At 35.6% G+C, this 27,877-nt stretch overlaps 1 protein-coding gene across 2 annotated transcripts; it reads right to left on the bottom strand.

The window, feature by feature from the left end:
• Nucleotides 1-310: 310 nt before the first annotated feature.
• Nucleotides 311-27,877, bottom strand: LOC138307330 (uncharacterized). 2 transcript variants are annotated; one of them, XM_069248018.1, is made up of 20 exons: nucleotides 27,657-27,877; nucleotides 24,776-24,827; nucleotides 24,517-24,577; nucleotides 23,914-23,968; nucleotides 21,860-22,005; nucleotides 20,832-20,962; nucleotides 13,678-13,807; nucleotides 11,870-11,938; nucleotides 11,050-11,165; nucleotides 10,512-10,593; nucleotides 9,454-9,621; nucleotides 8,838-8,924; nucleotides 8,217-8,311; nucleotides 5,578-5,679; nucleotides 4,739-4,799; nucleotides 4,453-4,557; nucleotides 3,835-3,899; nucleotides 3,431-3,502; nucleotides 2,590-2,759; nucleotides 311-2,190 (listed from the first exon to the last, which is right to left on the bottom strand). In XM_069248018.1, exons 4-20 carry the CDS (start codon nucleotides 23,966-23,968, stop codon nucleotides 1,976-1,978), a joined length of 1,869 nt encoding a protein of 622 aa, XP_069104119.1. In that variant the 5' UTR covers nucleotides 24,517-24,577; nucleotides 24,776-24,827; nucleotides 27,657-27,877; the 3' UTR covers nucleotides 311-1,975. The 2 variants fall into 2 exon arrangements, with proteins under 2 accessions (XP_069104119.1, XP_069104118.1); XM_069248017.1 differs by lacking the exon at nucleotides 24,776-24,827.

Here is a 27,877-nt window from a genome sequence, read left to right as displayed (position 1 = left end):
TAATTATCTTAAGTTATCGAAATTTAGTAGCCGCGAAAGAGAGCTGGTTTACAATATCCTTGTTACCACATCTAAATCTATTAAATATGCTAACCCAACCCAAAATAACAATCAGTATATGATGCATCTATCATGACATGAATACTTCTATGGCAATGACCAATTCGCTTGCCAACTTCAAATTATGTCAATTTGCTTCTCAAAAAAACCCCCAAAAACAACACAGAACACAAAACATACCTTTGCTGTAATGTTTTTTTTTTATTCTTGTGATAATCAAATTGAATGTTTTTAAAGTTGCTAACATAAAAAAAACGTATTTTGTAAAATCTGGTAAAGACAATATGCATAAAATTAATAAACTAAAAGTAAAAGAAATATTGAAAACATTTATTAGAAATATATATTCAGCAAGCATAAGATAAAAGCCTTATTTACAATTGATTATCCTCTGAATATATATTATAGATAACGATATAATATGTAATTTGACATGCAGATTTTTATAAAAAAAAGTACACAATAATCGGGGGGGGGGGGGGGGGGGGGGGGGGGGGTTAAATTTAAATAGGAATTTCACTTTGTATTCAGATACAATTTTGTAAGGTTTAATTTCAAAGCATCACTGTAGAATGTGTTTTTTTCTGATTTGGTTTAATGGTTTTCTGACTTGCCATAAGAAAACAAAGGAGAAGGTCCGTTAAGACCCGAATATGGCCTCAAAATTAATTCTCCAGTAAAGGACAACATATTTTGCCATATAACAGCTGAATACATTTGCTAACACACTACATCTCGAAAATATCCCGCATGTGCCAATTATGTTCACTATGACGTCATCAACATGCAGTTTCCCGCCATTTTTCACAACAATCCTTGAAAAATCATACTTTTTGAGTGGTTTTCTCTAAAAATGAATGTGGCCGCCTTCGTAGAGCAGAAAGAGATTTTCACACGTTGTGTATCGTGTGTTTACGCATATCCATGCAAAATGTAAAATTGCTCCAAGGTGGCGGCCAAATCCATTTCAAGCCTTTTCTAACCTAAAGATGATGAATTTCTAGCAAAATTTGGCGAGAAGAGGAAAATCATCAACTTGTTGACGTCATAGGTGGGAAACATCGTGTACATGGTTATAAAAAAATATGTTTTGATGAATGGCAAGTATGAGAGTATTTATTGATATGAAATTGATGGGGATCAGAGTTAATTTTTTTCGGCCTGAAAAATTAAGGCCAAATACTGGTCCTATCATATCTACTTCTTTTCCAAAGTTGCTTATCTCATTTCGCTTGTGAAGGTAAATACTGCCAAGTATAGTTTAGGTACATTGTATCATGGTAGAAGATACACTGGTCATGCTGATTTTTGATAAGTATTTTGTCTTATTGTATTTTCTATTGTAATATTCTATAATCTTTATTGTGTAATTGGTCCAGTACGTCAAGATGTGAGCAGTTCAGTGTTTTTACTAGTTTAACAAAAATGCGACACATTGAAATAAGAAAAAAAACGCACCTCTTCCTATGACTTGAAACAGTGTTACGCTCCAGTGGTAATCGGCAATAACAAATGAACATTATAACAATACACAAAAGGTATAACGTTAAACAATACAGATACATAATCATGAATATCTAAAACATGACCATGTGCGATAAAAAATGATTAAAAAACTAATGGGTTGATATCCATTATCTAACACAATGGAAAACATCTACACATGAAATCCACATCACTGCCAAGCTTCGTTGTAATGGATTCAGAAAATTCAGGAAATTAATATAAGGAGCCGTTTTAAAATATTTTCGACAACACCACCCCCCCCAAATAAAAATCAACAGCAACTAATTCAAAATTAAAGATAATGTCCAGGTCACTATGGCAACAATAATTTCGGCAAAAAAAGAACATGCATTAGCATTTACACATTATCCCCAATATTGCTATCAAAGTTAAAAAAATCTGTATGATTTTAAACAAATATAAATCCTAATAGCGCACAATTGAGCAACCCGATCGTATGGATTATCTCGCTTTGCCTAATGGCTGAGGCAGCTGATGTTGGTGACGGAGCGGAGTTCTTGGTGTTTGTTATCCAATCGTCGACCGTCGTTTCAAGTACGTCTAAAGGCATAGGGCCATTCGTCAAAAGTACAGTGTGGAAGTCCTTCAGGTTAAATAGCGAACCTGGGGAGAAAACAAAATATGTCTTGGAAATAAGGAGTTGAAAGAAAAGTCATAAGTCGAGAGTATAAGTCTTTCAGGTTAAATAGCGAACCTGGGGAGAAAACAAAACATGTTTTGGAAATAAGGAGTTGAAAGAAACATCATACTTACAGGATGGTTGCTGGTTACTAAAATATCCACATAAAAAATTGTATGGTTAAATTTTCCGGGATTAAAATGGAATCAAAGATAGATACGATAACCTCTTTAGCTTATTTACGTTAGAAATCAAGATATGTGCGAACATTCATCTTAACTGAATTTATTTCAAAGTATGTTTGCATTATTATATTCAGTACTATATTGTTCTTGAATGCATTTTCCGGAGTAAGTTGAACTATAGTTTTATCTATTGCATACCCAGTTCCGTTTCCGCCTTAGACCTCAGCTCCTTGATACGTATTTCTCCCACTTTGTATCCACACGCCTGACCCGGAAGGGTTATGTACCGGTTGACCTCGATAGTGGTTGCTTCGCGGGAGAAAGCAGTGTAGTTTAGCATGTATTCTATAGCTCTCTGTTGGTCCCAACTACAAAGTGATCAAATCATTAAGTAAAACACACTTGAACATATGAGATAGGTTTAATTAATCAATATCAACGATTTATAAACTGAATGAGATGTGAATATGTAAGTCATTATTGTAGTTAAGATATATATGGGCTGGAAATGATACATACAATATGTCTTCAGGTCAATTTGACGTGAATAAATCTTGACCTGAAATTGACCTTAATTTACCTAAAGGTATATTGCCTGTGTATGTAGTGAAAAAAGTGAGTGCGTTCTTTCATGTATGAACTTCTTCATCAAATGTTATAAACGTAAATTCCATTAAAAATCATATTTGGATATGTTATAGTTTTGATACGACAGATTTATTTACAATAACTAGACTCCATTAAGTTTATACTATAAATCACTTCAGTTTCATGATTCAACTTTTCGCGTAATTTCGAAAAGATCTCGAACGCGAATTAAATATTTCTCAAATAATTGTGTAAAATGTATACATGAATGTACGATTGTCAGTAAGAGACCTTGATCGCGAATTTATGTGTTTACAAATATGCTGAAAGTATCGAAGACGTTAACATATATTTTACTCCAAAGTTGAAGTGATTTGCAGTATTAACCTTAAAGAAATACTAGGCTGTGGATATAAACTCTCATTGTTATCTTTTGTTCTTAAATACGTACTTGAAATAATGTAGTCCGGTATCTACTACTAGCCGACAAGCCCTTAACATTTCGGCACTGTATCGCCCCATCCTGTCAAGGAATTGATTAGTTTTCTGAACAAAATCAATGTGTATAGCAAAAACTAATCTCATAAGTACATAAAAGGTTTCAAAAACGATAATATGGTAAACATATTTTTCTTTGTTGATTAACTTTAATCGCCTTCATCGGTCAAACAAAAATCAATACATCCAATAAAAGTATATTTTAATCTTTTGAAAATAAAAAAAACCCCACCAAAACCCGAGGGAATGTCTTTTGTCATGCATGCAACAAATCAAACATTAACAATATCATGATATAACAATGTGTATACAGATGTGATAAAATCACAGAATGGTTGGAAAATAATTGTAACTTACAGCTCATAATCGTCTTTATACAGACCCATCTCCTCACCGAGGTATTCCGTGTACAAAGCCCACCCCTATATCAACAATAAACTAGTTTTACATCTCATACAATTAGCATTATTATGTAAACTATTGAACAGAGCGATGTCTGAGTATGTCCATAGCTACGGTATAACTACGCCTTTACATCTAAAGTTACACATATTCTTACTCAATAACTAATACTTATAACTTTACTGAGATTTTCTTTTAGTTTTGTGTATGTTAGTTTATCCCGTTATTACACCAGGGTCATTTAAGAACGTGTCGGGTTTGTTGGTGAATGAAAGTCTGAGTACCCGGAGAAAAAACCACCGACATGCGGTCAGTATTTACATGGGATTCGAACTCGCAACCTAGAGGCGGATGGTTTGTGGTAATGTGTTAGGACATCTTTACCACTCGGCTACCACGACCGTACACGTACAAAGGGAAGTAGTTCTGCATTAACATTGGATATGGCTAGAACGTACAAAGGGAAATAATTCGTCATGAACATTTGTAATACCTAAATTCATAAGAAAATAATAATAATCCATATGAGATTAAATTTCGACAATAAAAGTATCCAAGCTCGCTAGGTCTTACCTCAACGTATGCTGTATAAAACGGAAAATAGAAAGGTGGCTCATAATAGGAGAGTTGTGGTTGCCTTCGGTAATCAGGCAAGTTGGCCCTGAGAGCAACGATGTGCTAAAACGATAAACACAGCTAGTCATGCCCACAACTAATCAAATAAATAAATGAAAAGTGTGAATAAGCAAAACGAAAAAAACCCACTTCATTGGAGCATATTCCTCTGAAACCACGACGATCAAAACCACGACAATAATGTTCATGAATATGTTGTATTATGCAGTATCTGTTTACCTACCTGGAGATGATGACCAGGGATCGCCTCGTGCAAAGCAAGATTCATGTAATCATACGTAGGGCTGAAATACAGTTATCATAAAACCATACCAGTAGTGCTGATATACAATCATAATGAACTCATAGGTAGGGCTAAAATTAAATATTATCATTAATTCATAGATTCTCTGAATAATGTAGGAAATCGTGACCGAAAAGAAAAAAAGTTCATAGAAAGAAAAATCATATTCTCAATCTTGAGAGAGATATTGTTTACATATATCGGGTTTGAGTCACTAAAAAATCTTTAAAATATGTAACAGTCTGAAGAGATACCTGAATAGGTTTTGGTATTTTTACCGTAAATACATTTTTAATCGATAATCTTTAAAAAGACCTTAATATTACTTAACTGATTTTTTATTTACATATAGAGATTGAATCGATATGTATTCTTATTAAAGCGAAGCGTTTTATGAAATTGAGTCCATCCTTGGTTTGGATTAGTCTATACCCAATTGTTAAAACTTATACGCATTGTGGCAAACGTATAAAAATGATGGTTTCCTATGATACAATATATATGCCGTCGACCAAACCAGAGTCCGTTAAACGTTAACCTTTATTTACTTGTAAAACATTACAGGTATAATCAAAGTTTCCGACTAGTAAAATTGGTGAAAACTGGTATGAAAAATTGGTTATACGTGGCAGTAGTAAACAAAAGTTATTTCATGAGAACCTTGTGGTAAGATTTTTCAGTTCTCAGTCTATGACTTGGTGGACAGAAGGATTTAACCAAAGACAAATTGCTTTTCAACCAAGATATAATCATAATGTTTAAAATATAAAATATCATACTGCTCTTTTGGCCTGTATACATTTACGTAGAATGATCCTGGTTGGCCTTCTGTAGCAGGGCTGTATGCGCCACTGGGACCATCATAAGGCAAGCTCCGTACTCTGTCGACATAATAGTAACATCAATCTTATATACCCTAACAACATAATAGTAACATAAAGTTTATGTACCATAAAGTTTATGTACCCTGACGACATAGTAGTAACATAAAGTTTATGTACCCTGACGACATAGTAGTAACATAAACTTTATGTACCCCACGACATAATAGTAACATAATTTAACATAAACATTTATGTACCCTGACGACATAATAGTAACATAAAGTTTATGTACCCTGACTTCGACATAATAGTAACATAAAGTTTATGTACCCTGACTACTTAATAGTAACATAAAGTTTATGTACCCTGACGACTTAATAGTAACATAAAGTTTATGTACCCTGACGACATAGTAGTAACATAAAGTTTATGTACCCTGACGACATAATAGTAACATAAAGTTTATGTACCCTGACGACTGACGACATAATAGTAACATAAAGTTTATGTACCCTGACGACATAATAGTAACATAAAGTTTATGTACCCTGACGACATAATAGTAACATAAAGTTTATGTACCCTGACGACATAATAGTAACATAAAGTTTATGTACCCTGACGACATAATAGTAACATAAATTTATTACCCGACAACAATATAGTAACATAAAGTTTATGTACCCTGACGACTTAATAGTAACATAAAGTTTATGTACCCTGACAACTGATATTAGTAACATAAATTTATGTACCCTGACACTAATAGTAACATAAAGTTTATGTACCCTGACGACATAGTAGTAACATAAAGTTTATGTTGACGAACATATAGTAACATAAACTTTATGTACCCTGACGACACTTAGTAGTAACATAAACTTTATGTACCCTGACGACATAGTAGTAACATAAAGTTTATGTACCCTGACGACATAGTAGTAACATAAAGTTTATGTACCCTGACGACATAGTAGTAACATAAAGTTTATGTACCCTGACGACATAGTAGTAACATAAAGTTTATATACCCTGACGACATAATAGTAACATAAAGAGTTTATGTACCCTGACGACATAATAGTAACATAAACTTTATGTTCCCTGACGACATTAGTAGTAACATAAACTTTATGTACCCTGACGACATAGTAGTAACATAAATTTATGTACCCTGACGACATAAGTAACATAAGTTTATACCCTGACGACATAGTAGTAACATAAAGTTTATATACCCTGACGACATAGTAGTAACATAAAGTTTATGTACCCTGACGACTTAATAGTAACATAAAGTTTATGTACCCTGACGACATAGTAGTAACATAAAGTTTATATACCCTGACGACATAATAGTAACATAAAGTTTATGTACCCTGATCGACATAATAGTAACATAAAGTTTTATATACCCTGACTACATACCAGTAATAGTAACAATAACATAAAGTTTATGTACCCTGACCCACCCCCCCCAAAACTAACATAAAGTTTTTGTACCCCTGACGACGTAGATAGTAACATAAAGTTTATGTACCCTGACAGACTACTTAATAGTAACATAAAGTTTATGTACCCTGACGACTTAATAGTAAACATAAAAAGTTTATTATACCCTGACTACTTTATAGTAACATAAACTTATGTACCCTGACGACATAGTAGTAACATAAACTTTATGTACCCCATGACGACATAGTAGTAACATAAACTTTATGTACCCTGACGACATAGTAGTTACCCTTTATGTACCCTGACGACATAGTAGTAACATAAACTTTATGTACCCTGACGACATAGTAGTAACAATAAACTTTATGTACCCTGACGACATATACCCTACGACATAATAGTAACATAAAGTTTATATACCCTGACGAAACTAATAGTAACATAAAGTTTATGTACCCTGACGACATAGTAGTAACATAAAGTTTATGTACCCTGACGACATAGTAGCAACATAACTTTATACCCAACGACATTTATAAACTTTTATGTACCCAACGACATAATAGTAACATAAACTTTATGTTCCCTGACGACATAATAGTAACATAAAGTTTATGTACTCTGTCGACATAATAGTTACCTAAATTATATATACCCTGTCGATATACATAAATCTTATTCTCCCTGGCGATATAACAGTAACATAGATTTTATATAAACTGTCGGGATAATAGTAACATAAATCTAATTACCCTATGTACCCTGTCGACATAACAGTGACATAGATAGTATGTACCTAAAACATCGTTTGTACCATGTCGATATAAAAGTAAGATACACAAAATATGTATATCTTTTGTACCATGCCGATATAAAAGTAAGATACACAAATATGTATCTTTTGTACCATGTCGACAAGAAAGTAAACATTAATCTTCCGTAACATGTCGACATAAAAGTAAAACACATGTTATATACCATTTGAACACAATATTAAAATAAATCTTCTGTGACCTATCTACATGGAAGTAAAATAAATCTTTTGTACCTTGTTGGCGTAAATGTGAATTTTAATTGCTGTACGTTGTCGACATAACAATACAATAACCCGATCCAAATGATACCCCTCCTTAACTTACACTACAGGTATATCTGGAATGTCCTCGAAATATTCCGAAATCTTTGGGGCAATCCGATCATGGATCATGTTCTCATATTCCTGGATAATTTGTTCCTAATAAGAAATCATGACAATAGAAAATTTAATTTTAGAACAATAGGGTTTTTTAATAATTCGATGTAGTACAAAATAATTGCTTTTGTCTCATTTATACATTTTGATATTACAAAAAGCGAATACGTTAATTACAGGATTAAGATTAACCAATGAATAACAATATTAGAAACAGATAAGATGTAATAATTGTCAACCAGTAGGCCAACTTATACTTCCATCGCCACAAATATGCCAATGATTTCAGACATATGTATACTCGTTCCAATATAGTTCTCGCATCTAAATTGAAAAAAAGGATTAGTATCACCAAGTGTCATTGAAACCCCTCGAATAGCCGTTTAATCGTTTTATAAAAAGGGACACAAAAGGATTAGAACTTGGGTTTTGAATGAGAAAATGTCCTCTACTTAATCGACGTCACATGACCAATAATTCCTTGTTAGGTGATCAAAAGCTAGAGTATTAAAGTACTTAATCCCAATACCGCAGATTTTTTTTGTGAATTTTATAAAATTTTATTTACCGCATTATCCAAAATGAATCGTGAGTCGTTGTTTAAGGAAGCATAATACTCCTTCACAGTGCCGTCAAATTGTTGTTTCTGCATCACCTGTTAGAGGGAAAAAAGAACGTATCAGGCCCTACATGCCATAACATATAAGGAATAAATCTATGTGTTTTTCATCATACATATTTCACTTATATGATACAGACTATGAATAGATCAAATGCGAATATTCTGATACAGACTGGAAACCATGAAGTTTAAGCATCTAAGCCGAATATACGTAATACCATATCATGATATAAGGAAAATATATTGACATTAGAGTAGTTCAGGAAGGTTCTTAAGCTAATATTTCCCATACCTTCAATGTTTGCCCTTGAGAAATGTTACACTCTCTAGCTTCTGTATCATTTTGGGAAATTATAGGTTAAGGAATGTTTATAAAGCTTTAGATCAGGAAAAATAAGTAAATATTTAGTAATAAACGTGGTAAAAAGTGCAGAAGATGGGCATAATATCAATCAACCGGGTTTGAGTATCATGTATGAATTGTGTCTTATGAATTTCAATGTTTTTCTGTAACGAGTTAACTACGATAACAGGTGAAATATCAAAAAAAAGAATAGCCTACATTTAACATGTTTTGGTAGATCCTCTGAACCTCTTGTAGACCCAGATTGTGAACTTCCTCTGGCGTCATGTCCGCTGACAGATGCCATTTAAGACATGCCTTATAGAATTCCGCACCATTGTCTATAGTGTTTACCCCTGTATCGGGTCTGGTGTTATTCATGTAAACCTGTCGAAAACAATACAGCCTATTAATCAAATGAGAAAAACCCAGCATTTTTCTAACAATCACAAATCAAATACCACTGAAAAATAGCATAGAAATAAAACATAATAACAATAGAGTCAGGACATCTTCATCTTTTCAGCTTTCCACGAGAAAATGCTTGACTGAAAAAATCTGTAAAAAGAACTCTACAAAATACTGCATATAATACTGGGTTGTAAACGTATGTCCGGAGGTAATCTTATAATCAAATATAATCAAATAATAAAGGAATGCAAAAGTTTCGAAACCAGAGGTGTCACAGTAAAATGGAAATTCAACAACACTTTTAATATTAATTAAAGTAAAATGATAACCGAATCTATATAGGGTAGTTATATTGGTTGAAAAAAACCAAAAGAATTCTCAAAAAAATGTAGGTAAATGTAGATTAGGTATCAAAATTTAAACATAGATGCATTCGCCATTATACGCTAATAGGATCTCCATGTTTAATTTGATGATAATTTTAAAAATAACACTTATATGTTTCAAACTCAAGATTAAGCATGGTGTTGAACAGTTAGCACGATAGACTCAGCTTAAAACCATTTCTTCATGGCTTGTTTGTTACCTCCGGTGCGTCACATTCAGTTGACCATAGGTCTTATGAACATTCATTTAAAATAGGCCAAACAGATGTGCTGTTTTAAAATTGACCTTGGTGTATTCTTAGATGTCAGGCGTCTTAAATAGTGAATGAAGTCATGAACATATTATTTTAATTATGATTAGCACAATAACGAATATGCAGAATCAATATAAATGCTTTAAAAATGATACAAATAACATTTCCCCACTCCATTTGTACTCTACATGTAACAATACATGTAAATATAATGACTTTAACTTACGTTTTCAATAAAAGCTTTTAAATCAGTGAGAGCTTGAATGACCTCCTGAATAGCTGCCGCTCCCCTCGTTCGTAAATCATGTCTGTAATATATGTTACATACTGTCGAACTTATAATATTCGGGAACAAATTGTTGCGATTGCATCATTACATAAAAACGTATAGTTGAATGTGATAGCAGCAGTATCGAAATTATTTTCGGCAAAATGTCTACAATTTAAGAATATTGGATTGTGCTATCTGAGTTTTACAACCAATATAGAAGGCTCTTGATATAGGTTTTTTCCAATATGTGATAATATTCCTTCATTTCTTAGTTACAAACTTAAGTAGCATGTTACAAACAATGGTCATCTTTATCATACTTAAAATAGTCAAGAATACATGAGATTTATGAATATTATCAAACAACCATAATAGCTTTTAGACAATGTTATTTAAATCTTCCTCTGTTAAAACGTTTGAAATAGACATAAGTATCATCATATAGTTAGACATACGTATCGCCTTCTATTTGAAATTCTTTAGGTCGACATACTTATCTTCTTCTGTGAGTTGTTCTGTAGAATTCAGTCGCTCTCTAAAAGGTCCATAGAGGTAAGAGTCCTTTGAGTTATTGACGAGACTGGGCACAATTTGTGCTGGAACTGCCTCCTACAAAAACATACAGGTTAAGTTATTATGATCTGTTTGCAAGTGGCCAACGACAATGACAATAAATCGAAAGAACAAATCTTTGGTTCAAATACATTAAATAGAATTTGTGTTTCATTATAGGAAAGTAAATACATTAAATAGAATTTGTGTTTCATTATAGGAAAGTATATACATTAAATAGAATTTGTGTTTCATTATAGGAAAGTATATACATTAAATAGAATTTGTGTTTCATTATAGGAAAGTATATACATTAAATAGAATTTGTGTTTCATTATAGGAAAGTATATACATTAAATAGAATTTGTGTTTCATTATAGGAAAGTATATACATTAAATAGAATTTGTGTTTCATTATAGGAAAGTATATACATTAAATAGAATTTGTGTTTCATTATAGGAAAGTATATACATTAAATAGAATTTGTGTTTCATTATAGGAGAGTATATAAGTTCACGTTATCACCATTGTATAGAGCTTACATCATCACGTAGTCTGCACGAAAACGATGCTAAAGGAAATAAATTTTTAACAATAAAGTAACTGAAGACTTGAAATAAAATATTGGAGAAGAGCAAACTTTTATATTTTTTTTATTTTAGGCCCAGTGATTTGCGTTCATGACAGTTACAAGAATCTTGTTTAATTTGCTTAAATAATATTTTGTCTAAGAGAACCATCATTGATTCGATAGACATACTATGGAAAATCGGTGAAGTGTTCTGTTCAATGTGATCGCTAACGCCATGGAATCTATAACTTCTTGGATCTACAAAAAAAAGAAAAAGAGAATGTATCTTTATAGCAAGGTCAGTAATCTACATAATTCCACGGATATATATGACAGTAAATGATAGACTTAGCAATATACATTTGTAACCGGGCTATGTTTATTTACTCTGGCATTTCTTGTGTCCAGAGACAAGTATTCTTTGCCATGTACAGACACCACGACTTCTCCGAGTCACGCTGTTAACAACTGCCACCTACTCCAACGTTACAATCTCTGTCCCTGTTCTACCCCAGGAACAACCCCAGGCTGGTACGTGACAGTGGTAAGATGTTTCAAAGAAGGACATTGTCAGTCGTGCCAGGGGTTTTTACCATGACATCGGCTAGGTGCCTTGGGTCAAGACTCTGGAAGTCGTGCCAGGCTTTGTTTCCATGACAGTGGTAAGGTGCATCGGAGAAGGACACCGACAGTCGTGCCAGGGATTGTCATCCTGACATCGGTTTGGTGCCTCGGATCAAGACTCTGGAAGTTGTGCCAGAGGTTGTCACCATGACATCGGTTAGGTGCCTTGGATCAGGACTCTGGCAGTCGTGCAGGGGTTGTCACCATGACATCGGTTAGGTGCCTTTGATCAAGACTCTGGAAGTCGTGCCAGGGTTTGTCACCATGACATCGGTAAGGTTCCTTGGATCAAGACTTTGGAAGTCGTGCCAGGCTTTGTCACCATGACATCGGTTTGGTGCCTTGGATCAAGATAATGGAAGTCGTGCATGGCTTTGTCACCATGACAGTGATAAGGTGCATCGGAGAAGGACACCGACAGTCGTTTCAGGAGTTGTCACCAAGACAGTGGTAAGGTGCCTCGGAGTCGTCACCAAGACAGTGGTATGGTTCCTCGGAGTCGTGACTAAGAGAGTGATAAGTTGCCTCGGAGTCGTCACCACGACAGTGGTAAGGTGTCTCGCTCAACAGGACTCTGGTAGTCGTGCCTGGGGAAGTTGCCAAGACACCGGTTAAGTGCCTCTGAGTTGGACACTGTCAGTCGTGCCAGGAGTTACACCGGGACTGTTGTAAGTAAGGTGCCTCGGGGTTGGATTCTGGCAGTCGTGAAAGGAGTTATCACCAGAGTATAAAACATGACATGCCTTGCAATAGGATGCTTACAGATCAGCGGCAACTGTTACTACTAGGACTCAAGTGTAGGGGTGGTATCTGTACATTGATTAGAGTACAGGTCATTTGCAAGCTTTGTTTGTTAAATAACGTCATATTGACAGCCAAGGTCATATAAGGGCAGTCTCTCATGTATGCGGTGTGTTGCATATATGCAGGTGTGTGTTTGGAAGAGTCCGGTTATTTATGTTGTGTCTTTTTGCCCTTTTTGTAGTGCTATATCACCGAAACATGCCGACATGAAGGCACCAAGCAACACACTTCACCCAGTCATATTAAACTGACAACGGGGGAACCAGTCGCCCTTCTCCCGTTAAGCTGATTGTGAGGCAAGGGTTACAGACGATGACACTGAGACAATTTCGAGAATACCACAGGACGCGGTACATAGTATATTTACATCGGATGACGCATGGCTAGGCAGACGATAGGGACAGAGGCCTGTGTGCATACTGTATATATCTTGTAAATATTGTTGAAATGTTCGACCAGGTTACCGATGATCCCCATTGTTTCTGGAGCAGATAGCTCCGTCTAAATTTGAAAGGATATAATTTTACTTTTGGCTAATTCAATAGATTTTAATGTGTTTATCATCCTACCAGTTTTGGCATTCCTTTAAGTTGTACTATGTAATTCTCAAAGTCCCCTCGAGTGTTGGTGGATGCCATTCCAGCTGGGGAATATAAGTGGATCCCTCCTAGAAAGTTCACTGGATTTATAGAACTGTATCTGTACAAAAATCAATACAGAATATAACAATCTATGCGATCAGCGCAGCATGTATCACGAAATAACATACAACAAACAGTATACATACTACTGATTGGAAACATTGGCAACTTAATCATAATATTCGACACGGCGTAGGAAACTCAGCTATATCGTCAGGTTTTTTGTTAATTACTTTTTAGTATATTACAGTCGAGACTGTCTTATGTGACTTTCCAAGGGACCATCACAAAAAGTCACATAAGACAGGGAGTCACTTAAGGCAGTCCAAGTTCATCCGCAACATCACTGTACAAAAATCTGTCTTTAATTGTCTGTTAATTTATTCTTCATTATAAATATATCAATTACCTGATTTTTATTTAATTAAAAATCATTTAGATCTAGTTATAAATTACAAGCAGACATACATTGATGCTTGGTTTTAAACTTTGTTCAAGAAAAAAAATCTATCTGGAGGGGGTGCATTTTTGGGTTAAAAATCTCATTTTTTTGCAATTAAAAAAAAAAAATTGTGTGTCATGGTTTTTCAGGCTTGAAAACAAATACAAAAATCACACTTGTCAGAAAACAACCATAGCAAAACAATTGCAGATGTTGTGTAAATTAAATAAACCCATTACTACTGTACAGTAGAGGTACCATTTTTAAAAAATGGCCGAGTGGTTAAGATGTACCGACATATTACCACATGCCCTCCACCTCTGGGTCGCGAGTTCGAATCCCATGTGGGGCAGTTGCCAGGTACTGACCGCAGGTCGGTGGTTTTTCTCCGGGTACTCCAGCTTTCCGCCACCAACAAACCTGGCACGTCCTTAAATGACCCTGGCTGTTAATAGGACGTTAAACTAATCAAACCAAACCATTTTAAAACCTGGGCTTTATTTTGCTGAATTTTACAAATCTACTGTACTCTGCTACCAAATGGCGGCCATTACAGAAGCCCAAGTCGTGTGCATTTGTTTTTAAAAGACTTTTTGGTGTTATGAAGAAAATATAGGGTTTTCTGACTATGGGATGGCAGTTATAATGACTGTTTACTCATATCAAAGAACGAAATTATGTTTGGTCGTAAATGCCATGTACAAAACAAGAAGAGAGTCACCCACGACTAATCCACGCCAAGCCATAGGATGATACGGTCAGCTGACGGTAGGCAAAATAAAACATGCCGATTTATTTAATGTGTTCCGTTATTAATTGTCAATGTTTACCATTGTTTAGTATTGAGAGATATCTGAATGATATCTAGCCTTTTTAATAGTTTAAGGCATAATTTTTGTGGAAAAAAAACGATCTTTCATGATCCGTCAAAAACTGGTTACACAGTAATGTACTCTTATCGTAGTCAACAGTCGATGTTTAGTTCGATGTTCACACCTCTTTATCTATCATAATTATGGCCTCAGGCGAATGAAAAGTCGCTCAAGACAGACTTTTTTATGATGTTTGGGTTGTAAAAACATGGTCGCTTGTCACTTAAGACAGGGAGTCGCTGAAAACAGACCCATTATATAGCAAAATACGTTGGGGGGTCTCAAGTAAGGTCACATAAGACAGGGAGTCGCTACATACAGGGGGTCGCTCAGACAGTTTAGTATATTAGTTTAAACTAATTAATATAATTATCAAGCTTGACGTGGTGACGTCATTATAACTTCGATGTTTTGTTATAGCAGAATCAATTATTCCTTTATGATATTCATACCAGAAAACTGGATTGTGTGCCTTTATATACTATAACTATCTTTTTGTTGGTTGTGTATGTCAAAAGCTATAGCATTTTGAAAGTGTAAGGTGAATTATGGGGCACCCTGTAATTCTAACCCAGCTTTCGTTTTCTGTAGAAACGCATAAGAAACGCATAAAGGAAAATATTTACTTAGAATGTTACTTTAGGACATTTTAATTTTACAGATTGTGAGGAAAAATAACCATTGTAGGGATTTCGCGTGCGATTTTGCCCGCGTATATTGCAAAATCAGTAAAAATAATTAATCTACCACATTTACATTAAAGCGTTTTACCTATAAAACGGGGGGAAAAGCCACAAAAAGTTATAAGTGAAGACGTCACTGCGAAAATAAGCGGTTTTATAGTATATTCCATTTAATTTGTAAATTTTAATTTTCTAAATTCACTGTACTGCATTACATGCATATACAGGTGGTCCCATAGTACAATGCAACCACAAAAGCAATGAATTACTGTACAAAACGAAAAAAATCATGTCAGAGTTGTCATAATTACAGTGTCCACTGGTAAGATGTATGAGTCGTCTTACAGTGCCCATTGATGCATAGTGCTCATTGTTGTCACTATTTATAAGATGTATGGACTGTCTTACTTACAGTGCCCCCTGGTGCCCCTGTATATGATATGTATGTGTCGTCTTACAGTGCCCCCTGGTGCCAATGTATATGATATGTATGGGTCGTCTTACTTACAGTGCCCCCTGGTGCCACTGTATATGATATGTATGGGTCGTCTTACTTACAGTGCCCCTGGTGCCCCTGTATATGATATGTATTGGTCGTCTTACTTACAGTGCCCTCTGGTGCCCCTGTATATAATATGTATGTGTCGTCTCTACAGTGCCCCCTGGTGCCAATGTATATATATGTATGTGTCGTCTTACTTACAGTGCCCCCTGGTGCTCCTCTATATAATATGTATGGGTCGTCTTACTAACAGTGCCCCCTGGTACCACTGTATATGATATGTATGGGTCGTCTTACTTACAGTGCCCCCTGGTGCCCCTGTATATAATATGTATGGACCGTCTTACTTACAGTGCCCCCTGGTGCCCCTCTATATAATATGTATGAGTCGTCTTACTAACAGTGCCCCCTGGTGCTCCTCTATATAATATGTATGGGTCGTCTTACTTGCAGTGCCCCCTGGTGCTTCTCTACTTAAGATGTATAGATCGTCTTACTTACAGTGCCCCCTGGTGCTTCTCTACTTAAGATGTATAGATCGTCTTACTTACAGTGCCCACTGGTGCCCCTGTATATAATATGTATGGCTCTTCTTATTTACAGTGCCCCCTGGTGCTCCTCTATATAATATGTATGGATCGTCTTACTTACAGTGCCCCCTGGTGCTTCTCTACTTAAGATGTATGGATCGTCTTACTTACAGTGGCCCTGGTGCACCTCTATATAATATGTATGGCTCGTCTTACTAACAGTGCCCCCTGGTGCTCCTCTATATAATATGTATGGGTCGTCTTACTTGCAGTGCCCCCTGGTGCTTCTCTACTTATAGATGTCTTACTTACAGTGCCCCCTGGTGCTTCTCTACTTAAGATGTATAGATCGTCTTACTTACAGTGCCCACTGGTGCCCCTGTATATAATATGTATGGCTCTTCTTATTTACAGTGCCCCCTGGTGCTCCTCTATATAATATGTATGTGTCGTCTTACTTACAGTGCCCCCTGGTGCTTCTCTACTTAAGATGTATGGATCGTCTTACTTACAGTGCACCCTGGTACCCCTGTATATAATATGTATGTGTCGTCTTACTTACAGTGCCCCCTGGTGCTTCTCTACTTAAGATGTATGGATCGTCTTACTTACAGTGCCCCCTGGTACCCATGTATATAATATGTATGGACCGTCTTACTTACAGTGCCCCCTGGTGCCCCTGTATATAATATGTATGGCTCGTCTTACTTACAGTGCCCCCTGGTGCCCCTGTATATAATATGTATGGATCGTCTTACTTACAGTGCCCCCTGGTGCTTCTCTACTTAAGATGTATGGATCGTCTTACTTACAGTGCACCCTGGTACCCCTGTATATAATATGTATGTGTCGTCTTACTTACAGTGCCCCCTGGTGCTTCTCTACTTAAGATGTATGGATCGTCTTACTTACAGTGCCCCCTGGTACCCATGTATATAATATGTATGGACCGTCTTACTTATAGTGCCCCCTGGTACCCCTGTATATAATATGTATGTGTCGTCTTACTTACAGTGCCCCCTGGTACCCCTGTATATAATATGTATGTGTCGTCTTACTTACAGTGCCCCCTGGTACCCCTGTATATAATATGTATGTGTCGTCTTACTTACAGTGCCCCTTGGTGCCCCTGTATATAATATGTATGGCTCGTCTTATTTACACTGCCCCATGGTACCCCTGTATATAAGATGTATGGACCGTCTTACTTACAGTGTCCCCTGGTACCCCTGTATATAATATGTATGGGTCGTCTTACAGTGCCCCTGGTGCCAATGTATATAATATGTATGTGTCGTCTTACTTACAGTGCCCCCTGGTACCCCTGTATATAAGATGTATGGACTGTCTTACTTACAGTGTCCCCTGGTACCCCTGTATATAATATGCATGTGTCGTCTTACTTACAGTGCCCCTTGGTGCCCCTGTATATAATATGTATGGCTCGTCCTATTTACACTGCCACCTGGTGCCCCAGTATATAAGATGTATGGGTCGTCTTACTTACAGTGCCCGCTGGTGCCCCTTTATATAATATGTATGAGTCGTCTTACTAACAGTGCCCCCTGGTGCTCCTCTATATAATATGTATAGGTCGTCTTACTTGCAGTGCCCACTTGTGCCCCTGTATATGATATGTATGGGTCGTCTTACTTACAGTGTCACCTGGTGCTTCTCTACTTAAGATGTATGGCTCGTCTTATTTACACTGCCACCTGGTGCCCCTGTATATAATATGTATGGACCGTCTTACTTACAGTGCCCCCTGGTACCCCTGTATATAATATGTATGTGTCGTCTTACTTACAGTGCCCCCTGGTACCCCTGTATATAATATGAATGTGTCGTTTTACTTACAGTGCCCCCTGGTGCCCCTGAATATAATATGTATGGACCGTCTTACTTACAGTGCCCCCTGGTACCCCTGTATATAATATGTATGTGTCGTCTTACTTACAGTGCCCCCTGGTACCCCTGTATATAAGATGTATGGACCGTCTTACTTACAGTGCCCCCTGGTACCCCTGTATATAATATGCATGTGTCGTCTTACTTACAGTGCCCCTTGGTGCCCCTGTATATAATATGTATGGCTCGTCTTATTTACACTGCCACCTGGTGCCCCAGTATATAAGATGTATGGGTCGTCTTACTTACAGTGCCCCCTGGTGCCCATTTATATAATATGTATGAGTCGTCTTACTAACAGTGCCCCCTGGTGCTCCTCTATATAATATGTATGGGTCGTCTTACTTGCAGTGCCCACTGGTGCCCCTGTATATGATATGTATGGGTTGTCTTACTTACAGTGTCACCTGGTGCTTCTCTACTTAAGATGTATGGCTCGTCTTATTTACACTGCCACCTGGTGCCCCTGTATATAATATGTATGGACCGTCTTACTTACAGTGCCCCCTGGTACCCCTGTATATAATATGTATGGGTCGTCTTACTTACAGTGCCACCTGGTGCCCCTGTATATAATATGTATGTGTCGTCTTACTTACAGTGCCCCCTGGTGCCCCTGGATATAATATGTATGGACCGTCTTACTTACAGTGCCCCCTGGTACCCCTGTATATAATATGTATGTGTCGTCTTACTTACAGTGCCCCCTGGTGCCCCTGTATATAATATGTATGGACCGTCTTACTTACAGTGCCCCCTGGTACCCCTGTATATAATATGTATGTGTCGTCTTACTTACAGTGCCCCCTGGTGCCCCTGTATATAATATGTATAGCTCGTCTTATTTACACTGCCACCTGGTGCCCCAGTATATAAGATGTATGGGTCGTCTTACTTACAGTGCCCGCTGGTGCCCCTTTATATAATATGTATGAGTCGTCTTACTAACAGTGCCCCCTGGTGCTCCTCTATATAATATGTATAGGTCGTCTTACTTGCAGTGCCCACTGGTGCCCCTGTATATGATATGTATGGGTCGTCTTACTTACAGTGTCACCTGGTGCTTCTCTACTTAAGATGTATGGCTCGTCTTATTTACACTGCCACCTGGTGCCCAAGTTTATAAGATGTATGGACCGTCTTACTTACAGTGCCCCCTGGTACCCCTGTATATAATATGTATGTGTCGTCTTACTTACAGTGCCACCTGGTGACCCTGTATATAATATGAATGTGTCGTTTTACTTACAGTGCCCACTGGTGCCCCTGGATATAATATGTATGGACCGTCTTACTTACAGTGCCCCCTGGTACCCCTGTATATAATATGTATGTGTCGTCTTACTTACAGTGCTCCTGGTGCCCCTGTATATAATATGTATGGACCGTCTTACTTACAGTGCTCCTGGTGCCCCTGTATATAATATGTATGGACCGTCTTACTTACAGTGCCCACTGGTGCCCCTGTATATAATATGTATGTGTCGTCTTACTTACAGTGCCCCCTGGTGCCCCTGGATATAATATGTATGGACCGTCTTACTTACAGTGCCCACTGGTGCCCTGTATATAATATGTATGTGTCGTCTTACTTACAGTGCCCACTGGTGCCCCTGTATATAATATGTATGGACCGTCTTACTTACAGTGCCCCCTGGTGCCCCTGTATATAATATGTATGTGTCGTCTTACTTACAGTGCCCACTGGTGCCCTGTATATAATATGTATGTGTCGTCTTACTTACAGTGCCCCCTGGTGCCCCTGTATATAATATGTATGGACCGTCTTACTTACAGTGCCCCCTGGTGCCCCTGTATATAATCTGTATGTGTCGTCTTACTTACAGTGCCCACTGGTACCCCTGTATATAAGATGTATGTGTCGTCTTACTTACAGTGCCACCTGGTACCCCTGTATGTAATATGTATGTGTCGTCTTACTTACAGTGCCCCCTGGTGCCCCTGAATATAATATGTATGGACCGTCTTACTTACAGTGCCCCCTGGTGCCCCTGGATATAATATGTATGGCTCGTCTTACTTGCAGTGCCCCCTGATGCCCCTGTAAATAATATGTATGGACCGTCTTACTTACAGTGTCCGCTGGTGCCCCTTTATATGTGATTGATAGGTTGTCTTACTTACAGTGCCCATTGATGTCCCTCTATAAAAGTGGTAAACGTGTTTGACAGGATGTCGTAATCAGCCTTTTGTTTAGCAGTGAAGCCTTCTGTGGATATTGTTCCTAATCTGGTATTAAATGCTACGATGTCGTCCTATAAGAGAAATTAAATACTGTGTCAATCCCATAAGTACCACCCACAAAGAAATAAAACGACTTATCCATTCATGATAAAAAAAGTTTCATCAAATTCCATAAATCTAGTTATCTGTGGAGGCTAGAAGATAATATTTACGTCTTATTGATAATAAATGTCATTCAGGATAAATTGTTGGCTTTGTTTTCTAGTCAAATTGATAAGTAGGGATTAAGAGACACCGCGTCTGGATGACCTTAGATTTTTTGAAACCGTATTAGAGATGCTTGTAATCTCTTTTCCATTTAATAAAGAGTTTTACATTTTTGGCCTTTCTGACAGTAAAAATTATACAGATAATTTTATCAAACTAATGTTGAAGCAATATACATATAGTGTTAGATGTATCAAAACTGTTTTATCAATGAATGTTTTTAAAAATCTTTGGAAAGATATGTACCAAGGGTAAAACACATATTATGGCCAATGATTAGAGAAAATGGGATTTTTGAATAACATCACTTCATCACCAGTGAGAGTGATGAACCTTGTCAGTCCATTCCAACCTCATCTTTCTCTCCATTCTTTCTACTTTTCTCTTCCTCTTGTTGTTTTTTACTCAATCTCATAATCTGCTCTTTTAAAAGGGTACAATTTTCAAATTAATATCTTTGTTGTTTCAATTATAAACTTAAAGAAAAAATACTTTTGTATTGTTTAGATAAATATCTGGTACTGTAAACCATTTTGTTTGCACGGTAATTATTCTTTTTCGTATTTTGAATATGAATATGTCTGTGCTCTTTGTATCCATGTGGATATCATAACGGAATATTTTAAGAACAAAACAATGCCGACAAAGAAAATTTATATGACAGATTCAATTTTGTAAACATTTCGATATATCAGGTATACCTTCCTTGTGTCGAAAATCGACGTGTTATATGATCGCAGTCTGTCGTTATAACCGTAGTAACCTAGGTATGTGGAGTAAGCCGGTGAGTCTTTCATTCTCCACGACCAGAACTCCTTCTCCAGACGAATGACTGAGCTATACTGACCTAAAAACGTATCAATGATACTTATACTAGAGTCAAATTACTAGGAATTCAGTGAAAAGGATCTGGCCCCGATTTCTCGAAACAAACTAAGGTCCCAAACTGACTTAAGTCTTAAGTTTTCATATAAGTTACATAACGAGAAAAACTTAAGTTTTGCCTTAAGTATACACTTTTGTTTTGAGAAATCGGTGCCAGGTCGTTGCCTGTGCCATACAGTACAAAAAAGACATGATATATTATTTTGTGACATTCGCTACATTGAATGAATTGAAGTAGCAGTCTTATCCGAACACCAATTCTGGGTAGGGTGTTTTTGTAGGGAGGGTTAATGCAGAATTATGACCTGTTTCCGAAATGTTCCCAGTATAGATTCATAGAATCACAGGTAATCTCAGGTAATAGTAGCCGTTACTGTGAAGTTTAGATGGTATAAAACTTGAGCGGAAACTTCCAACTAGAAATTATTAATAGTTATCAACAACGAACCGCTACTGCTAATGGAATCCTTTGTCTTTGGTAGCTTCACTGCACAAATAAATCTTCAAAAGTCTTGTACAGTTATAATTAATATCTTATGAATCTTATTTTCTATTAAGGGACTGCATGGACAAAAAGTAAAATAAATAACTTTATTTGCATTTATGTGTTAGTTACACACATATCTTTACATTTTCACTGCATTCTCACTATGTAACCTTACCAAGCGCAGTTGGCAGTCATATAAACTATAAACTTCAATCGCTTATCATGACGTCATTATCATTCTCACAATTATCGTGTCAGCGATCATGGAAAACGGTTGTTCAAATGGTTGTTCCATCTTTGGCGATAACGTTTGATTAATTCACTATAGATGCAAAATCATTTGGTATTTTAACATAAAATTGTAGCCAAATGTAAATATAGTCAGTTAGCATTCGTAGCTAATATTAATGCCAACTGGACAGGGGCAAATCCAACATGAAGCGCTAGCGCTTCATGGAATTTGCCCCTGTCGAGTTTGCATTCCGATTGGCTATGAATGCCAACTGAAAGGCGTTCAATGCTTAAATAAACATGATTATAATGAGGTATTATCCAAATGCTAAATAGCGTTTATGCTTTGTCGGCGGTAGAGCATATGAAATCAAGCGCGCATTATATCTACATAGCTATGAAGTCTCAATATATTTCCCTCAAGTGATACTTTAACACTCGGACTTACATTATTTACTCATTTTGGGGTCCTTCTTTAGTGTTGTGGATATCAGACCTTGTAAACCGTTTATCAACGATGGCTTAATTCATAAGATGGAAAATCGAATTTGACATTTTTAAATTTTTCATTATTGAGGTCATGATGGTCATATACTTCACTTCTGTATTGTCAGTTAATACTTATTTAATTACATTTTACGTGTAAAGAGGATTTCCGTTTGTTTATCATCCCAAGAAGGCAAAATGGCGTCACCTTTACTAACATCGCTTCTGTTTGGCTGAAAATTTTGATTATTGAAGAGATTATCGAAATTTAATTGAATCATAAGGATTAAACTATAGTTTTTATAATATCGGTTTTATAAAGAGTATTCTCTAATTTCTTTGTTATAATTTTTTATGCTAAATATGGTTTTCTGATTGGCCAATTTCATTTTTTTATTCCACTATGAACAAAAACCGTTTTGATTTGAACAAAAAATCCTTTACGAAATCAATTAAATCGCACGTATAAAATTATCTTATTTGATCAATTAGTCTTGAAAATCAATTTATTGGGTTATGATTTATTTTTCATACCCGGATAAAATAAAAAAGTTAATCTTTATATGATAATAATTTTGACAAGCAAATGCAAATAATTTTGGTTAAAAAGCATGGTACAGAAATCTCCAATATATTGTTATTGTTATAATGTGTTGGTTACTGTACCTGTCACAGCTGTCGCCAAAGTAACGAGGCCAAACAACAAAGCGTAGGGCGTCATCTAGAACATGAAAAGTATTCGGTTACATCATGTTACGATATTGTACAAGTATGACCTGCTAATCTCTATATATTTTAAACGATAAGAAAATAATCGTAGGTAGGTGCGAATCAGAGTGCTATTATTTAATGGATTTTAAGATTAATCTTTAAATTAATGCGTCGGCATTTTTTACCGACGCTATTTACAAGAAGTAATAGTTTATGATTTAGAAAACACATTTTTAAGAAATCGCTTAAATATGTAAAGATCATATATAAGTGATTATGTGATATGGACCTAATCAAACGAATTCAATAATTTGATATGCCAAGAGCTTTTTGATGAATTTTATATACGAGTATAAAATCCAATTCATCATATCACAGTTATATGTGATAAATTTAATTTTGAAAGGTTCACGGAACAATTGAATAGTACTATCATGAATTTTGTTAAAATAGAAAAAAAGCAGCACTATGTTTTGATATATTTGTATAAAATAGTAATAATAAAAAAAAATTACATACGGCAAAATGGCTTCAAAGATTTAATAATAAAAAAAATACCTTCAAATGCTACGGTACAGTTCACTTTGTCTCTATAAGAACAGCAGCTTAGATTCTGATACTGAAAATATTCGAAAACAAATGCGAATATATATATATATATCTGTACATAGAATATGTTTTATTTATGTGTAATTATATCTGGTACTAGAGAGATCTTCTGTAATATATCATTGATTCATAATTTCGATCATAGGAGTATCAATAGTAATATCAATTAAAATGTCTGCCCATCAATCTGATATATTACCGCTGGTACCTAGCAAAAAACATCAGCATCTCTTCAGTCTCAATTAGCCTCGGAAATATCTCTACAAAAAAATAAACTTACAAAATTAACAATATAAGTTCACCGTCAAGAATGAGAGTTTGTTGGTTTTCCTTTTTTTGTGATTTTCAATACAAAATGTCCATAATTAAGATAAACCTAATAGGTCAAAGGGTAAAAATGATCATTTAAGTGTTTAAGTTCTAATGGATTACAGTTAAGAGTATATTGATTTATTTGACTGTTAAAATAGCTGACGTAGGTCACAGGAACCTAGTAAGGTATTTGTTCAATTTAAACCTTGGCTTTTAGTGATCTTGGCGAAAATATTCATTTTTAACCATTTGATAACTTGATATTAATGCGATTTAAAAGCACTACATGTGGATTTTGAAACAACGTGCTTGAGATGATTATATACAAGGACTGTATAAGCATGGGTGTTGGGAAAATATATGGTAAAATGAATGAAATCGTCTGACAACTGAACATCTTCTGTTTTTAATGTTTAAGTAGGTTTTAAGTTATATAAATTTGTTGTATGAGAGAATCTGTTACAACACCTACATTGCAAGTATGATGTGTAGATAATTATGATAGCTTCCACAGGTAATACTTTTAGCGCTTGGGTACCAAATTAACCATAGCAATATGAGACCGCATCCGTACCACGATTAGATGACTGTATTGAGATAAGATTATATAAAAAAATCAGCGTTTCTTGGGAAATTTAATTTGTACTTTGTATACTGTAAATATTCTTTCATTCCTGGGCAATTTACTTTTGCGAATTTCGCGATCCAAGTTAATTCGCAATTTATTTTCGCGAACTTGTTTTGAAATGAAAATCGTGTAATTTAATAGCTGCGAAAGAAACTTGGTTTACAGTAAAATGAATTAAGCGAAAGTAGACAATTTATTGTCTGTATACAAGAAAAGTAAAAAAAAAAAACAACATTGTGCCAACATGTATTAATCACAACTCAGGGCTCAGGAGATTTAGACAAGTCAACCAAGAGGCTTTCACAAAGGTTGATATATACCTGTCTATTTGACACACTAGTGTTTGATACATTTACCTGTGAAATATAAGAAAAGAGTATTTTTTGTTGTTTTGAAGAACTTCAACAGCAGTCATCACAGAAATACACTTATGCTTCAAAATTTGATGACGTCAACGACAAAGTACGCCTGTTGGGCATTAAGACCACTAAGTGTATACCCTAAATTTTTGATAATAAGCCTGAATCGATAATAGGCCGGTCTTGAAAATAAGCCCTAGATTTCTTGCAGTCAAATGTATTTGGAAAATATTCCGGATTTTGAAAGAAATACCACACTTGAATGTAAGCCATGTGTATTAAAAAGATAGAACAACAATGTCTGATGGTAGTCAAAATGAACATCCCAAAACGTTCTGTAGTGGTGTTGTTATCTTATTATATAAGTAAATACATGGATAGGTATGAATAAATGTATATTTGTATTGACTATCAAATTTTTGATGTACTAAATGCATTGTTTTCTTTAGTTTTAATTTGAATGGTTCGAAAATAAGCCGATCTCGTAAGTAAGCCTATCCTACGTTACGTGATAAATAACTTCGAAAATGAGACTTAAAAATAGGCCGGTCCTGAAAATAAGCCTGGGATTTCCTCCCAAAAATAATATAAGTCGCGGCTTATTATCGAGATTTCAGGGTATCAGTAAAGGGTTATGGTCATGATTTGTGAACGTGTTGACGGTTTATTTATCAACAGGTGAACAATGTTCGTTTAAATGCGTTTGTACTATCTAGCCTCTTTAAATCCACTTTCACGCTTCAGTAATGATGTTAATGGTGTGTAAATAATATATTTATAGGGAGAAAATGGTTCTAAGTAAACAAAATCCTACCTGTTCTGAATGATATTTAGAGAAACCTTATCCTGCTTCTTGTCGCACCTGATCCAGTTCATAGACGTTACAAGGTGAAAGGTATCTGTACAATAACTTTGAATACTGAGATCCTGCTTGCTACGAACATTTTTTTTCAATATGTTGAGCATTTTGTTATTTCTACTTTAAGATTTATTTTGTTTGAGTTATGACGTCTCGGGAAACGTTGAGGAATAAATGACGTTAAAAAATCAAGTGCATTTGGCTGCGTAGATTTAAATCGAGTACTAGTTTAAGTAGTAACAGAAGCGTTTATTGCATTTGATATTAAATATCGTGTTACATAATAATCAAGAAATGAATAACAATATAACTTGTCGAAACTGACCCTTGCCTCATCTAGATATTTGTCTATTCCGGCTCATTTGTATGCCATTATCATTAATATTTTTTATCATTCAAAAGACGTATAATCAGGAAATTTGACTATACCAGCCAATAAGTTGGTTCCGGCGACATCCGGTTCAGACAGTATGCATTTTAAATAACATTTTTGATCAACCTAAATTCATGGCAATTTACTTTTCTATTGTTTTTTACTCTATATATTTTCTTTAAAAACAAACTTTCTGTGCAGAAAGAAATCGATAACAATTCTAACTAAAACCAAATCCTATAGTGGTACAAGTGATACGTAAATCATCGTTGTATATTCATTCCATCATATTTAAACAAAATACAAACAAAACAGATATCATGATCATGACATCATTTTGTAACATTCATTGTACAGTCATATCATTTTTATCATGAAAGATATACGAGGTAAGCACAGCAATTACATAATTATTAATTATTGTCTCAATAAGATAGATAAACATTTACATATATATACCATTCACTTGCATGAAGATTAATCGGCTGTGTATCATGTCTAATTTTGTGTTAAAGGAGCGAAAGGCTAAGGTAAACATGCTATAAAAGTGTAACATACCTGTCTGGTACGTATCTGTGGAGTACATCAGATGAATTGACTACATACCCAGCCACGCATTAGACCTACCGAGATATGTTCTAGATGGCTGCTCAAATAAAATGGTCTCTTCGCTAGACTAAAACACTTTTTCTGTTCGCTTACTGCATATCTGTTTATATTAAACAGTGACACAAATATTTCATTCTGTTTTTCTAGTTAGTTCAATTCGTTCACGCTGG

This window comes from Argopecten irradians, chromosome 14 (genome assembly GCF_041381155.1).
Source record: "Argopecten irradians isolate NY chromosome 14, Ai_NY, whole genome shotgun sequence".
Lineage (NCBI taxonomy): Eukaryota > Metazoa > Mollusca > Bivalvia > Pectinida > Pectinidae > Argopecten > Argopecten irradians.
The sequence above is the reverse complement of the archived record's forward strand: the minus strand, read 5'-3'. Positions and strand labels throughout refer to the sequence as shown.

Bases quoted from the DNA above. Each gene is read 5' to 3' on its own strand.
- LOC138307330 (XM_069248018.1), bottom strand. From the start codon at position 23,968: ATGACGCCCTACGCTTTGTTGTTTGGCCTCGTTACTTTGGCGACAGCT. The intron at 20,963-21,859 runs GTATACCTGATA...TTTCTCTTATAG, and splicing joins CGATTTTCGACACAAGGAAG to GACGACATCGTAGCATTTAA. The intron at 3,900-4,452 runs GTAAGACCTAGC...TTGTTGATATAG, and splicing joins TTTATACAGCATACGTTGAG to GGGTGGGCTTTGTACACGGA.